The 13,598-nt window shown below is 50.7% G+C and overlaps 1 protein-coding gene across 50 annotated transcripts in view; it reads left to right on the top strand.

The window, feature by feature from the left end:
- The window catches only part of TRERF1 (transcriptional regulating factor 1), a 202,564-nt gene that overhangs the window by 160,973 nt on the left and 27,993 nt on the right, over positions 1-13,598 (top strand). For 21 of the 50 annotated variants that reach the window (XM_082733013.1, XM_082733005.1, XM_082733001.1 and 18 more), the window contains 5 exons: positions 2,553-4,242; positions 5,620-5,666; positions 6,542-6,692; positions 11,391-11,781; positions 12,485-12,551. In XM_082733013.1, coding sequence (XP_082589139.1) covers positions 2,812-4,242; positions 5,620-5,666; positions 6,542-6,692; positions 11,391-11,781; positions 12,485-12,551 — 2,087 coding nt within the window. In that variant the 5' untranslated portion in view covers positions 2,553-2,811. Of the gene's footprint in view, positions 1-2,552; positions 4,243-5,619; positions 5,667-6,541; positions 6,693-7,722; positions 8,038-11,390; positions 11,782-12,484; positions 12,552-13,598 lie in introns of all 50 variants that reach the window. The other 29 variants (XM_082733021.1, XM_082732988.1, XM_082733025.1 and 26 more) reach the window with 4 other exon arrangements.

The following is a 13,598-nucleotide window of genomic DNA, read 5'->3' as shown; positions in this document are numbered from 1 at the left end:
ACCCACTCACATATTTTCAAGTTTACCTCTACATTTTTTATCATACATTTGCAGAAGATGCAAGTTCCAGCATATTACCAACATTGATATTTTTAAGTAAAACTGTGACATCACTGTTTTAAATTTATCCACTGGAATCCAAGCACCATAGACATTCAATATTCCCCATCATCCATTTTTAAAATGCACAGACATCCTCTTCACTAATAGTCAGTGTTCCTTTTTCTTCTTGAAATTTTATTTCTGTTCACTTGCCCTGTGGAATTTTATCCTAATGGAATATATGTAATCCATCTTACGCTTAAAACTCTCTCGTTTGCTCCCTATCATGTTTCTCCATAACAATTTTATATGAAATTAAAACCTCTTTAATTTCCTGAAATCATAAAGCTCTAAGTATTGACATTTTCTTATTTGAGTTATTGATAAAAATTATTGATAGGAGACAATTAATCAAAATAACATAAATGTATTGCTAATTTGGATAAATAATTAATAAACATAAAACCTAAAATTACATTGAAGATGCATCTCTTGGTGGGATGGTAATGCTGGATGACTTTTTAAAACAAATCTTTTTATTGATTTACGACAGACATGCCTATATATGACCAGAACCTACAGCTTGAATTAGCCGATTGAGCGCACTCGTACCGTTATCACCACGTCCAGAAATAGAATATTGCTGGCCTTGGGTTATTTGTTCAGTTTGTTTTTAAATCCTTAGAAGAATATTACGCTTGGTAGGAGATATGAGACAGGTGCCAACACTGATTGCATTTCTGTTTTTCATTCATCTGTATGTAAGCACTGTATATCCTCATTCGCGTGAACGGATGGAAGTTTTGGTAAAACAGGATCACTCAGTTCTTGATCTGCTTCTGAGTTCTATACCAAAAATCACATAGTGATCTATCACTAACAATTAGACTTTAATTACTTTTATTAGGTTTTCCTAAGGGGGAAAAAAAGAATTGGAAACCACCCAGCGTCAAAGCAGATACACTACTCATTTATTAGAGTTGCTTGTTTTCTAGATGTCCTTTCATATGGACATAGAGCATAGGGGGGTTTTACTGGGTAATAAGCCCTGTTCAGATTTGGGATGAGGTCACGCCTATTGAATAAATCCTCCAAAATGAAATTCCTTGATTGAAGGATGTTGAATACATTTGAATTTTAATGTTAATATTTGACTTTTGATAGCTATTAACGAATTGTGCTCTGCAGGATTACATCAATTTATATTCTTACCAACATTGTGAGTGCCATTTTCCCTAGCACTCTGATAAAAAGGTGCGTTATCAAACTATTGGATGTATTTTCAATCTGTCAGGTGAATCTGATTGGTAACTCAGAGACCTTTTAATACCTAGATTATTACGAACAAGTTTGGCTGAATTTCCATGTGTTTAGGAATTCTTTCTCTTTTATTTGAGAAATCTTTCCATATTGTTTTCATATTTTCTATTGGGATAGTGACGTTTTCTTATTGATTTCTCGGAGCATGTATGAATTAAAGAGCTTAGCTTTAAAAAAAAAAAAAGATTTGAGACAACGTGAGTAAAAGGTCTGTCTTTCCTTTTGGAAGGGAGGAGGGCAGTTGTGAGAGTGCAAGTTTAAAATGTCAACTTGCACCTTCATCACTATTCGGTTCTAGAAAATAGCTTCTATGGAAGTTTGAGGCTGTCGGAATTTAGAGGAAGAAAGAGTTTTTCTTAAAACTTGGAGTGCATGTGTGTAGTGCTTGGAAAGTCTTCATGTACTCCCGGGGGTTTACAGACCCCAGTTAGAAGTCCCCTAAAAAAACTATCTGACTCAAACCAGACTAAACCTGTCTCCCCAGATGGCCTAGTTCATGGTTCTAAGACTTGTCCTGGTATGGTTTTTCATGCCAGATCAACCCTGTTTGGAGATGTTTGCCTGAGTGGGGACCTCAGAAAGCAGGGAACCTTGGTAACTGGACAGGCAAACTAATATGTGCCATACTCCTCCTTGACACTTTCTCCAGTTCTGTTCTTACCCAGCATAAGCTCTCCAGTCTGAGTTCCCATATCTGTTATTTTACCTTTTTATTATGTGCATCCTTCCTCCTTAAATGTTCTTTCCACCATAAACACCTCAAGAGCTGGCCCATGTTGCAATCATTCCCTGGCATTGTGTCTTATGCTTAGTAGGTGTCTAGTAAGTATGTGTTGAGCAGAAAAGTTGATAAAAGAATGCCTTAACCTTCTTCGCATCCCCTGCAGGTCCTAGAATAGGGCCGAGCCTCCAAAGAATGGAGGAATTAATCAGTGAGCAAAAAACAATGAATTAACAAATCAATGAACTAATGAGCCATTGAACAAAGGCTGGAAAGTAAGAGAGTTCTGTCTCCCAGGAGGGCCCATAGCTGCAGAATTAGTGTAAAGGGTGGTCAGTGTATGAAACAGGCTATTTTGAATCAAGTCTTCTGTTTTGTATTAAATTCTGATTGGTTGGGGTAGATGTCCTTGTTCAGCATGGAGCATCCGAGTAAATCTGGTCCTGTGCTTTTGTACCTTGTCTTACAGGTGTGCACGACATCTGTGCCCCACGGTGGTGTTCGGTCCATACCTCAGCCCCCGTGACAATGTCAAGCCCCCCTCCCTGCACATGAGTGGTACAGGCCCACAGGAACATCTGGCTGCAGCCACGTTCACAGACATGTCAGCCGTGGAATAGTGTGGACACCTTCTCTCAGCTTCTCAGGGTTTCAGTCCTTTTGGGTTTTGTTTCATTGACCTTTTTTTATGGTTTTGTGGCTGGACGTTCCCAGCCAAGGCAGGCGCCATGGGGGATCAGCAACTCTACAAGACCAATCACGTGGCCCACGGTGGTGAGAACCTTTTCTACCAACAGCCACCGCTTGGCATCCATGGTGGGCTGAACCACAACTATGGGAATACAGTCACAGGGGCTGGATTGGAGGCCCCTCAGGCATCGCCCCTCTCCCCCCACTTCCCTCAAGATACTCGGGATGGTCTAGGCTTGCCTGTTGGTTCCAAAAACCTAGGCCAAGTGGATACCTCGAGGCAGGGAGGGTGGGGAGGTCACACTGGGCCTGGCAACCACGTCCAGCTACGCAGCAACCTGACCAACTCAAACATGATGTGGGGGACCCCGGCCCAGCCTGAGCCCGCCGATGGCTACCAGTATACCTACTCCCAGGCCAGTGAGATCCGTACCCAGAAACTCACCAGCGGTGTCCTGCACAAGCTAGACTCCTTCACCCAGGTGTTCGCCAACCAAAACCTGCGAATTCAGGTCAACAATATGGCCCAGGTGCTGCACACCCAGTCAGCAGTGATGGACGGGGCCCCTGACAGTGCCCTCCGCCAGTTGTTGTCCCAGAAGCCCATGGAGCCCCCGGCGCCGGCTCTTCCTGCTCGCTACCAGCAGGTGCCCCAGCAGGCTCACCCCGCTTTCCCCGGCGGCCTGTCCAAACCAGCCCTGCAGGTGGGGCCACATGCCGGCCAGGGGCACCTGTACTATGACTACCAGCAGCCGCTGGCCCAGATGCCGGTGCAGGGAGGACAGCCGCTGCAGGCCCCCCCGATGCTGTCGCAGCACATGCAGCAGATGCAGCAGCAGCAGTATTACCCGCCGCAGCCGCAGCAGTCTGGGCAGCAGCCTCTATCCCTGCAGGAAATGCAGCAGCAGCAGCCGCAGAGCCGCCCGCAGCAGCCGCAGCAGCCGCAGCAACAGCAGCTGCAGCTGCAGCAGCGGCAGGGTCCGATGCAGATACCTCAGTATTACCAGCCCCAGCCCGTGATGCAGCACTTGCAAGAACAGCCGCAGCAACAGCCGCCGCAGATGCACCTGCAGCCCCCCTCTTATCACAGGGACGCCCACCAGTATGGCCCGGAGCAGGCGCACGCCGTCCAGCTGATCCAGCTGGGCTCCGTACCCCAGTACTACTACCAGGAGCCCCAGCAGCCCTACGGCCACCACGTCTGCCAGCAGAGCCACCTGCCCCAGCACCAGCAGCGCGAGGACAGTCAGCCCAAGACGTACCCGGGCGACAGGCAGGCCCAGGCCGTGCTGAGCTCCCACGGCGACCTGGGGCCTCCCGACGCAGGAATGGGAGATCCGGCAAGCTCGGACCTGAACCGGCTCGGCGGGGCCCTCCCCCACAGGCCGCTGCTGTCCCCCAGCGGGATCCACCTCAACAACATGGGGCCTCAGCACCAGCAGCTGTCTCCCAGTGCCCTGTGGCCCCAGGTATTCTCAGAGCGGGAGCATCTCTGGGTCCCTCTGTGTGCCACTGCTCTGGCAAGAGCCGAGTCTAGGCAGCACCCAGCCCTCTCGCAGGCCCTCCCGGGCTTTTGTTCTCTGTTCACACCGCGAACGTTAACTCACACATGCCAGACGCTGTCTGTGCCAGGCACAGGGAACACAGAATCAATTTCAACATAGCCCTCTGCCCACTGAGCTTGAGCTTGCTGCAGAGGGGGCCAGTACCGGGCCTGAATGATGCATGTAGCGGTCAAGCCTGAGTTGGGCCCAGGGACCACACAGGGAAGGCATCTGGTCCCCTTAGTTCTGAATCCTCGGGGAATTCCCATGAAATTGTTCCCTCTTTGGGAAGGAGACCACATTATGACAGCATTTCTCCTAGTATATTGCTCAGACCAGGAAGACCATAGAATGTTTAATAGGAATGGCTGAGGGGTGTGGGTTCTCCAGATCAATACATCTGAGGGGCTCCTACAGTGAATCAGGTTGCAATGCTGAGGGGCTTCTCAGAGCCATTAATATGCTAACGAGCACTGAGACTCTCCCAGAGGGGATATCCCAGCTAGCTTCAGAGATGAGAATCTTAGCTGCCCTCAGGATCCGTGCAGGTAAAGGGAGTAAGCAAAGTGGCTTGTTAGGAGATAATGGGGAGTGGTGCCCACTGTGGTGGCCTAGAGCACAAATGCCCCATCTGATGGCGTCTGCAAGGCTATGGGCCAAGGTTGTTATTAACCCTTGATTGTTTCCCAAATGTAGTTGCCACAAAACGGCCTCCTGTGTGCTGGGCACTGTCAAGGCCTTGGCATGTTCCAGGTGCTACAGTCATGTGACAACAGCTCAGGGGAGAAAGGGGCCAGAATAGATAGAGACAGGGCTCTGATGGAGGCTGGAGATGAGCTTCACTTGACTCTGTCTTGCTTGAAACCCAGGCCCAGTGGTAATGGAGAGCCGTTATGAATATAAGAATAAGGTGATATGGCCAGTGCTGATATGACAAGCAGGAGGTCTCTGGGCATGCTGCTGTGTCGTCTGGCTCTCTGTTCTATGTCTTTTGGAAATGAAGCCTGTCTGTGCACACGGTGGTGGACAGGGAGAAAAGGGGGGATTGAGTCCTGGTGGGCTGGGGGCTGGTGGCAACTCCTGGAGTGGATCTGTTACCAGGTTGGGGGGCTGGAGGAAGCCCGGGAAAGAAGTGTCAGGTGCTCCAGCATCTGGACATGAACTGCTGGCCGCTGTGAGCTTGAGGAAGTATTCTAGAAAGTGCAGGTCCTGGGGTTCCCTTAGCTCAAAGACTTCTCCCAGTAGAAATACACTTTTTTTCTCTTTCTTCTTTCTTCCCATGTCCTGCATGGATTAAATTAGATGCACCTACCTGATGGCAGAGCCCAGCCAGGGTCCCCGGAGCCAAGGTAGGATGGATGCAAGAAGGCATGTTGGCATTTGGGGAGAGTAGGAGGTTTTCCTGGGTTGTCTCTCCAGACTCATTTTCAAATTCAAAGTCAGTTTTCTGAAGAAGTTTATAATAATAATAGCAGCTATTGTGTCTGCGCATTTACTGTGTGCTAAGCACACTATATTTTGTATAATAAAGCAACCCAGTAGGGGTAGGTAAGATTACCATGTGCCTAGCACATAGTAAGAGCTCAATCATTCTTGGCTTTATTCCAATGGCCTTACAAATGAGAAAACAGGCTCAGAGACTTGGAGTTGTACATCAAGTAAGTGGCAATACTGGAATTGAGTCCTGACGCCACATTCTCTCCCCTGCTCAGTCAGTCAATATTCACTGGGTACCTACTGCGTGCCAGGCATAGAGCTAAGCTTGGAGAATGCAGCAGTAAATAGTACAGACTTGTTTTCCCCCATCATGGGCATGGTAAATTCTTAGCCAGAACCTGATAAAATGCTAAGACATGTAGTCTGGAGGCTAAGCAAGGGGACTTAGACGCATGTCTCTAAGGGAATGCTTAGAGGCCACTTGAGCTGACTCTAGAAAGATAACAGGCCAGAGGTGAAAAAAACCTAGCACTTGATGGCTTAGAATGAAGGATATTTTATTCAACTCCCACATGATTTTGAGTAAGCCTTTTCCCGCTCTTGAGCCTCAGTTTTCCGCCTGTAAAGTGGGTTTAGTTCTCTGAAGGGTATTGGGATAATGCAAGTGGGGCCATGGGAGCATTGAGTGAATGAAATGGGTTCACTGTGGGGTGTGAGGTCTTGTGATAAGTCACCCTTCCTCTTTATCAATATGTGTGTCCTCTAATTTGTCCCTACCCTTGAGCAGTGGCCAACCAAAAGGAGTGTTTGGGGAGCAGTTTGATGCCAAGAATAAATTGACGTGCTCCATCTGCCTGAAGGAATTCAAGAGCCTACCTGCCCTGAACGGCCACATGCGGTCCCATGGGGGAATGAGAGCCTCCCCCAGCCTCAAACAGGTTAGCAGGAGCCAGCGCCCAGCCCTTCCCAGGCCATGTGTTGCTTGCTTTGCTTTGCTGCCATCAGAGAGTAATGGGACCCCCAGGTGGGCACCCAGGAAGGCACTGTCCTTCCCTTAAAGCTTTGCCACTAGGAGCCAGCCAGGTCAAACAGACCCCGCTTCCACTGGTTTCGTGAACAAGGGTCAAAAACAGAGGCTAGAATAAATTCTTGAGGGATCCGAGTCTCTCCACTATCTGAAAAAGACAGCAAAGAAAACACATAGAGGCAATATTATTTTTAACTTCTAAGTTAAAGACTTAGAAGACCAGTCTCTTGGGCCTTCCAGCGTAGTAGCCGATGGCCAAGGAAAGCTAACGTGACCATTGGGCTCTCAGCCAGCACTTTCTACTCAGTGTTTGATTCTAGCAAAAGAAGGTCTTTAATTACCCTCAGGATTATCCAGGGAGGAAGGCTATCCATGTGGTGAACTATCCATGCAGTTTTAGAGTAAGATTAGAAATCAAAGAATTTCTCAAATTCTTTAGATATTGTTGATCTAAATTTAAGTCTATGGGATTAACTGTCTGTTTGCCAAAAGCCTGGATATCCCGGCTCACCCCATCTCCTGACCATTCCAGATAAAATAGCTTTGTCTTCCATTGGACAGATGAGTAAACTGAGGCCCACAGAATTCAGAGGTCCTACACAAAAGCCTATGTGTTCTGTTTTGTTTTATGCCTAATTCCCAGTCCACATCCTTTTCTTTAAAAGCAATGACAACAACAAAATTGTAATATGTTTTAATTATACAAGTGATAATGGTTGAGGAGCTTCTCTTAACATAGAAAATAGAGTGCATGGCCTTGTCCACTCCCAACTGGCCTCAATAAAGCCAAGAGACTCAGGGTTGCAGGAAGGAAACCACCCTGCCGTGGTTCTCTATCACCCACTCATGATGTCCTGCAACATTTCAGGAAGAGCAGAGTGCGTCCCCAGTTTGGGAAGGCTGCTCTCAGCCCAGGATCAAAGCCTTTATTGTCTGTGTAGGAGGAAGGAGAGAAGGCCCTGCCGCCTCAGCCTCAGCCTCAGCCCCAGCCGCCACTGCCACCTCCGCCTCCGCCGCCACCGCAGCTCCCTCCCGAGGCAGAAAGCCTCACGCCTATGGTCATGCCCGTGTCTGTCCCTGTCAAGCTTCTCCCGCCCAAGCCAGGCTCTCAGGGCTTCGCCAACAGCATCGTTGCCGCCCCCTCCACCAGAGACAAGCCAGCCAGCTCGATGTCGGACGACGAGATGCCCGTGCTCGTGAGGATGACCCTCTCTCCCCCACACTCACCCCAAGGGGCTGCCCCCCACCCGCCTGCTGTGAGTTGCTGCTCTGCCCCCGCCCGCCTGGGGTGGGAACATCCCTTTGCTTTCTTGGAGATGGGGCAGCTCTTCCAATCACTGACCTGAGCTCTCAGACATGGCTTGGCCTCTCAGTTTGAGCTCCCAACCCTGGCTGCCTTGGGAATCCCATCCTTGTCCACATTGCTTGCTACCCAGTGACCACCTCTACCAGGCTAACGGTCTGGATTAGATTCTAAGAGAGCTGAAGCTATTCCAAGGTGAAAACAAAGATGATAACTCAGCTGGTAATCACACAGCTATTAAAACATGGAAGTACTATCCCAGGTAATAAAGAGCTATTGCCTGGGGCCGTGACCCCCCTGCAGGATCTCCAGACCTCCTCAGATCCAGAGGGAACCCCTGGCACAGCAAGCCTTCATAGGATAGCCCTGCATCCGTTCTGGTGGTCAGCCTCAGCAGATGCTTCATATTTTCGGTATCCCACCTGCATCATTAGCCTTAGAGGACCTAATTCGCTATGGTTCCCAAAGTAATTCCACTGAGAGACACCCATCCCCCAATCTCAGGAAAGCAAAGAGATCTGTGTTTCTCACTCACTCTTACGTTCTCCTCCTCCTCCTCAAATTCTTCTGCTTCACCCAAGCAGCTTAGCTTGGCTCTGGGACAGAGATCTCTCTCTCTCCCTCTCTCTACCCCACCCTTCCCATCTCCCTCTCTCCGTCTCTTTCTGTCTTCCTCCCTCTTCCCTCCTTCCCTCCCCTGGGGAGTCTGTAACCCATGCAGTTGACTACATTGGATTTGTTCCCTCTCCACAAAGTGGTGTGCTGGGTCACATTTGTCCTCGAAGAATAAGTGGCTGCTGGGATTCCAGGTGGTATGAGGGTGGGGTTGGGCCAAAACAGAGGGAGGGTGGAAAATTAAGAAAACTAGAAAAGTCCAGAAAGAACCTTCTTGGTTCTCTATGTAATATCAAGGCATCAGAAGAGGAGAGGCGGAGGGGGAACCTCTGGGAATGAGCACGATTCTCAGAAGTCAGCAGGACTTGGGGGCCAGTAATAAGCAGAGAGATGAAATTTCAGAGCCAAGCTCCCTCTTTGCCCAGGGAAGTCCCTGATTTAGTGGGAGACCCACTGTTTCTACCGCTAGAGAATTCTCAGCTTGAAACTGGAGACAGTATTGTTCCTTGTCACACAGGGGTCTAAACCCCAGGCAGCACCCCCTGCCCCAGTTTAAGACAGTGGGAGGGAAACCAGGGCACAGAAGAAACAGTAGTCCCCCATAGGGGGGCACCCCTGGGAAGTTAAAGTAACTAGGGACTGGGGAGACACAGGGAGTTTGGTAAGAATTTGGTCAGAAGACCACCATGAGCACAGTTTTGAGCAGGGTTTTAAAGGCAGGGATAAACCTGGCTTTGTAGAAAAGAGAGACATTGTAGTAAGGAGATAAGCTGAACCAGAAGCATGTAGCTGGGATTGGGAAAATACGGGCAAGATCCTGACACTTAAAGAAATTAAAATGTCTGGGGAGGAGCCCTGGCTTTCAGTCCCCACTCTGCTGCTGACCCCCTGGGGATGCAGGCAACTGTGAGACCCTCTCCCTCAAAAAGCCTGGGTTTGGACTCATCAGTGGTTCTCCCTGCTCCAGGGGAGCTTTTAAAACCTCTCCATGAGTGATCCCACCTCCAGAATCTGAATAGCTTGGTAGAGGTAGAACCCTATAAATGATTCCTCTCAAGTGACATCCAGGCCTGGCATTCTGGGTGAATCCGCTGGCTCAGAGTCTCAGGGTCTTGCCTGGAGTTGAGAACTGGAGTAAAAGGACCAGAGGCTCAAGTAGAGGGAGCCCAAAAGGGACCTTGGACCCTGGGATCAGAGGTCTAGATGCCCACACAGGGTTGAAACCATGCCAGGTCAGCCTGTGCTCACATGGCCTCATCAGTTACCCGGGAACAGGGTATAAGGCTTCAGGATTGCTTCCCAGCTTGGGGGGCAGAGACATCCACTCCCCATTCTCCTCAGACCTCTCTTTCCGCCTCAGCCTCAGGTGGTAAGGAGCCCTCTGGTGGGGAGAGGAGGCGGGTTGTGGCACTCTGGCCTAAGGAGAACCCCCTGGGGGTGAACTGGGAGCTCACAGAGGTGTCCCCTCTCCTTTCCCCACCCCTCAGCTTCCCTAGACTTCCCTCCTAGGGGTTGGGACAGCAGCCCAGAAGACAGGGAAGCTGAGGGAGAAAACAGGAGGGGCAGCAGCAGGAGCCCAGAGCTGAGGGAAGACTGGAGCAGGTCACATGGCTGGAGGCAACTGGTCACATGACCATGGCCTGTCCTTCCCATCACCCCCTGCTCCTCCTCCTCGGTTGCCACCCTGGGCACAGGAATTGCCAGGAACTGCAGCTGTGACAGGCACTGGCCTGCAGGGCCTGGGAGGGTACCACAGACTGCCCAGAACTTTCTGCAGGTATCCCCACAGCCTCTCCCAACCGCACCTCGGCCTCCCCAGCCACACCCAGCTACACCCAGCGAGTTTCTCTGGGCTGATGCTGGCACACGCCCCAAGTCTGTTTCTGTTTGGCTTTGGCATGCCCTGCTTATCTATTTATGTGCACATGTTTACTTATTAGTATATATGTATCCATGTGGCAGATCCTCCTTCCAGACTGTGCTTGGGTCCGCTGCCATAAAGTAAACTAACACTGCTGACAGGAAGCTACCCAGGAGAGGGGCTTGCAGCAAATGAGCTACGGTCCTGGGAGCGGTGGTGAGGGGCGGGCGGCGGGGGGGGGCTTCGCCGGATCCGGTTTTAGGGGAGCACACGGAACAGGTCTGAAGATGGCTGTCCCTCAGCTCCAGGGTTACCTCAAAGGAGAGCCCAGTGCGGGTCACTGGCCCCCCTCTTCTGCTCCTCAGCCGCAGCCCAGCCTCCCTGAATATTCTGTCCCCTTCTCAGAACATGTGTTATCTGTCCCTGATGTCTGTCCCCTGGGAGCGGTGGGGAATTAAAGGGCCCACTCGGCTGGATTCCACTCACCGGATGGGAATGCGGTGCTAAGCAATAGAGAATGTGAATTTATTCTTTCTTGCCCACCCACCTTTCCTACCATCCCCATCGCCTCCAGACGTGAGGGATTTCCTCCTGAATCCCAGTTTTCTCCCCCATCAAGCCCCCAAACTCGCCCTGTGGGAACTGGAGGAGGCTGTTTTTCGAGGCAAGGGATGCGGGGGGAGGGGGAAGCAGACAAGTGGTGGGGGGGCGAGGGGGGGCCAAGGGGGGGGAATCCCCCGTTAGAACAGACGCTCCCCTTCCTTCAGCCTGTGGAAGTGGCCTGTGGGGAACGCCTGAGGATTCGAACCGGACCGTTCTTCCCGTTCTAGGAACTCCCCAAGAAACATCAGCCGGCCGTGGCCAAAGCCGAGGAGCCCCTCAAGAGCTTGCCGGACAAGAAAAAGTTCCGGCACCGGCCGGAGCCGCTGTTCATCCCGCCACCGCCCTCCTACACCGCCAACTCCGCCGCCGCCTCCTCGTACTCGGGCGCCACCCTGTACCAGAGCCAGCTGCGCTCCCCCCGCATCCTCGGGGACCACCTGCTGCTGGACCCCGCCCACGAGCTGCCCCCCTACACGCCCCCGCCCATGCTGAGCCCGGTGCGCCAGGGCTCGGGCCTCTTCAGCAACGTCCTCATCGCGGGCCACGGCCCCGGCGCGCACCCGCAGCTGCCCCTCACGCCCCTGACGCCCACGCCGCGGGTGCTGCTGTGCCGCTCCAGTGAGTCCCCGCGGGCCCTCCTCACGCGCCCGGCCCCACCCCGCCCCGGGGGCTCCCTTCCCACGCGGGGCTCCTGCACCGCACTCACTTCTGCTGGGGCTTGTCTCTACTGGGACCGCGCTGGGCGAGGTGCCCGAAACACGTAGACTCCACGGGTGATTCTCACCCTCGGGATCCCCAGTCTAGCCGGAGAGACCCCGGAGCTCTGGTTAATTACTGTCTCTTTGGCCTAAGTTGGAACAGTTCAAGTGCGCACGCGGTCCCTAAGCTGGTGCCGCGGATCGTCCTCGGAGACAGCCCCCCGCAATACATGTACTAAGCAGATAGACAAATAGGATTAGGTATTATTTGCAAGACTCCGCTTCTGCATCTTATGCACACGTTGTCTAAAGATCAAGCATGGAGAGCCTCGGAGCCAGTATCTCTTTCTAGAGTAAGAATGGTTTCAGAGGAACGAACGAGGAGCTTAGTGGACCAGAATCGGGGCGATGGCTTCTCCTTGCCCTGTGCGAGAAATGAGTAATCCTAAACCATTTAGCACCACATGCCATCCAGTTCCTTGGAGACTACTGCGAGTAATTCTGGTGTGGGTTGGGTGGGAGGGGGGGGGTCCCAATGTGAGTGTTTAGGTCACTGCTCATTGGCTATAGTTTCTTCCGTTCCTTTTCCTGTTGACCACTGACCTCTGGGTTTTGTGCTTTAGACAGCATTGATGGCAGCAACGTGACAGTCACCCCAGGGCCTGGAGAGCAGACCATTGATGTTGAACCGTAAGGAAAGCCAATTTTGGTTGTTTTTTTGTTTGTTTGTTTTTGTTTTGTTTTGTGTAACAGAAGCCTCAGCTGGGGATGAGGAACTTTGAGAATTACCACCGAATAAGAAGTTAGAGAAATTATAAGATCATGGTATTTCTCAGTTTCTGGTGTTGCAAGGCTTTTGCCAAAGACTAAATGTATACTAAAGCATGAAGTCCTATATTCAGAGAACCTAGTGTCCCCATCTCCATCTGCATGGTTCAGGCCACATGCTTGCACATCCCCAGTGACATTGAGCTCTCTACAAGGCTCCATCCAAATGCCCTTGCTTCCCTGTCCCTTCCCTAAAATTCTTGGCTGGTCCTCCAAATAGGCTTAGTGTGGGAGAGACTGGAGATATAATGGAAGAAAGGTGCTATTTTCTTTTTTCCTTCTTTTTTCTTTTGTTTGTTTGTTTATGTATTTTACTTAAAGAGAGGAAGCATGAGTAGGGGAGGGGCAAAGGGAGAAAAACTTTCAAGCAGACTCCCTGCTGAGTGAGTGAGGAGCCCGACCCCGGGCTCCATCCCACAATCCTGAGTTCACGACCTGGACCCAAACCCAGAGTTGGAGGCTCAACTGACTGAGCCACCCAGGAGACCCAGGGAAGGTTCTATTTTCATAGATAAGCGCAAAAAAGACCAGGTGATAGAGTGGTGACAACATTGAGTCAGCACCGTTTTTCAGTTGACATTGATGAAGTTAAACTTTCTAGGCTTTACTTTTTTTAAGATTTTATTTATTTATTTATTTGAGAGAGAGAGAGCAGGAGTGGGAGGAGGGGCAGAAGGAGAAGCTGGCTCCCTGCTGAGGAGGGAGCCTGATTAGGGGTTCCATTGCAAGACCCTGAGACCATGACATGAGCTTAAAGGCAGACATTTAACCGACTGAGCCACTCAGGCACCCCAACCTTTCTAGGCTTTAGTTAACCGACCTATTAAGTGGAAATAATTATCACTGCCTTGCTTACATCTCAGGTTTTTGTGAGATTCAGATGGGATAATTTATGTGAAAGTAGTCTGA

The sequence above is a fragment of the Mustela nivalis genome (assembly GCF_964662115.1).
Source record: "Mustela nivalis genome assembly, chromosome: 5".
Lineage (NCBI taxonomy): Eukaryota > Metazoa > Chordata > Mammalia > Carnivora > Mustelidae > Mustela > Mustela nivalis.
The sequence above is the reverse complement of the archived record's forward strand: the minus strand, read 5'-3'. Positions and strand labels throughout refer to the sequence as shown.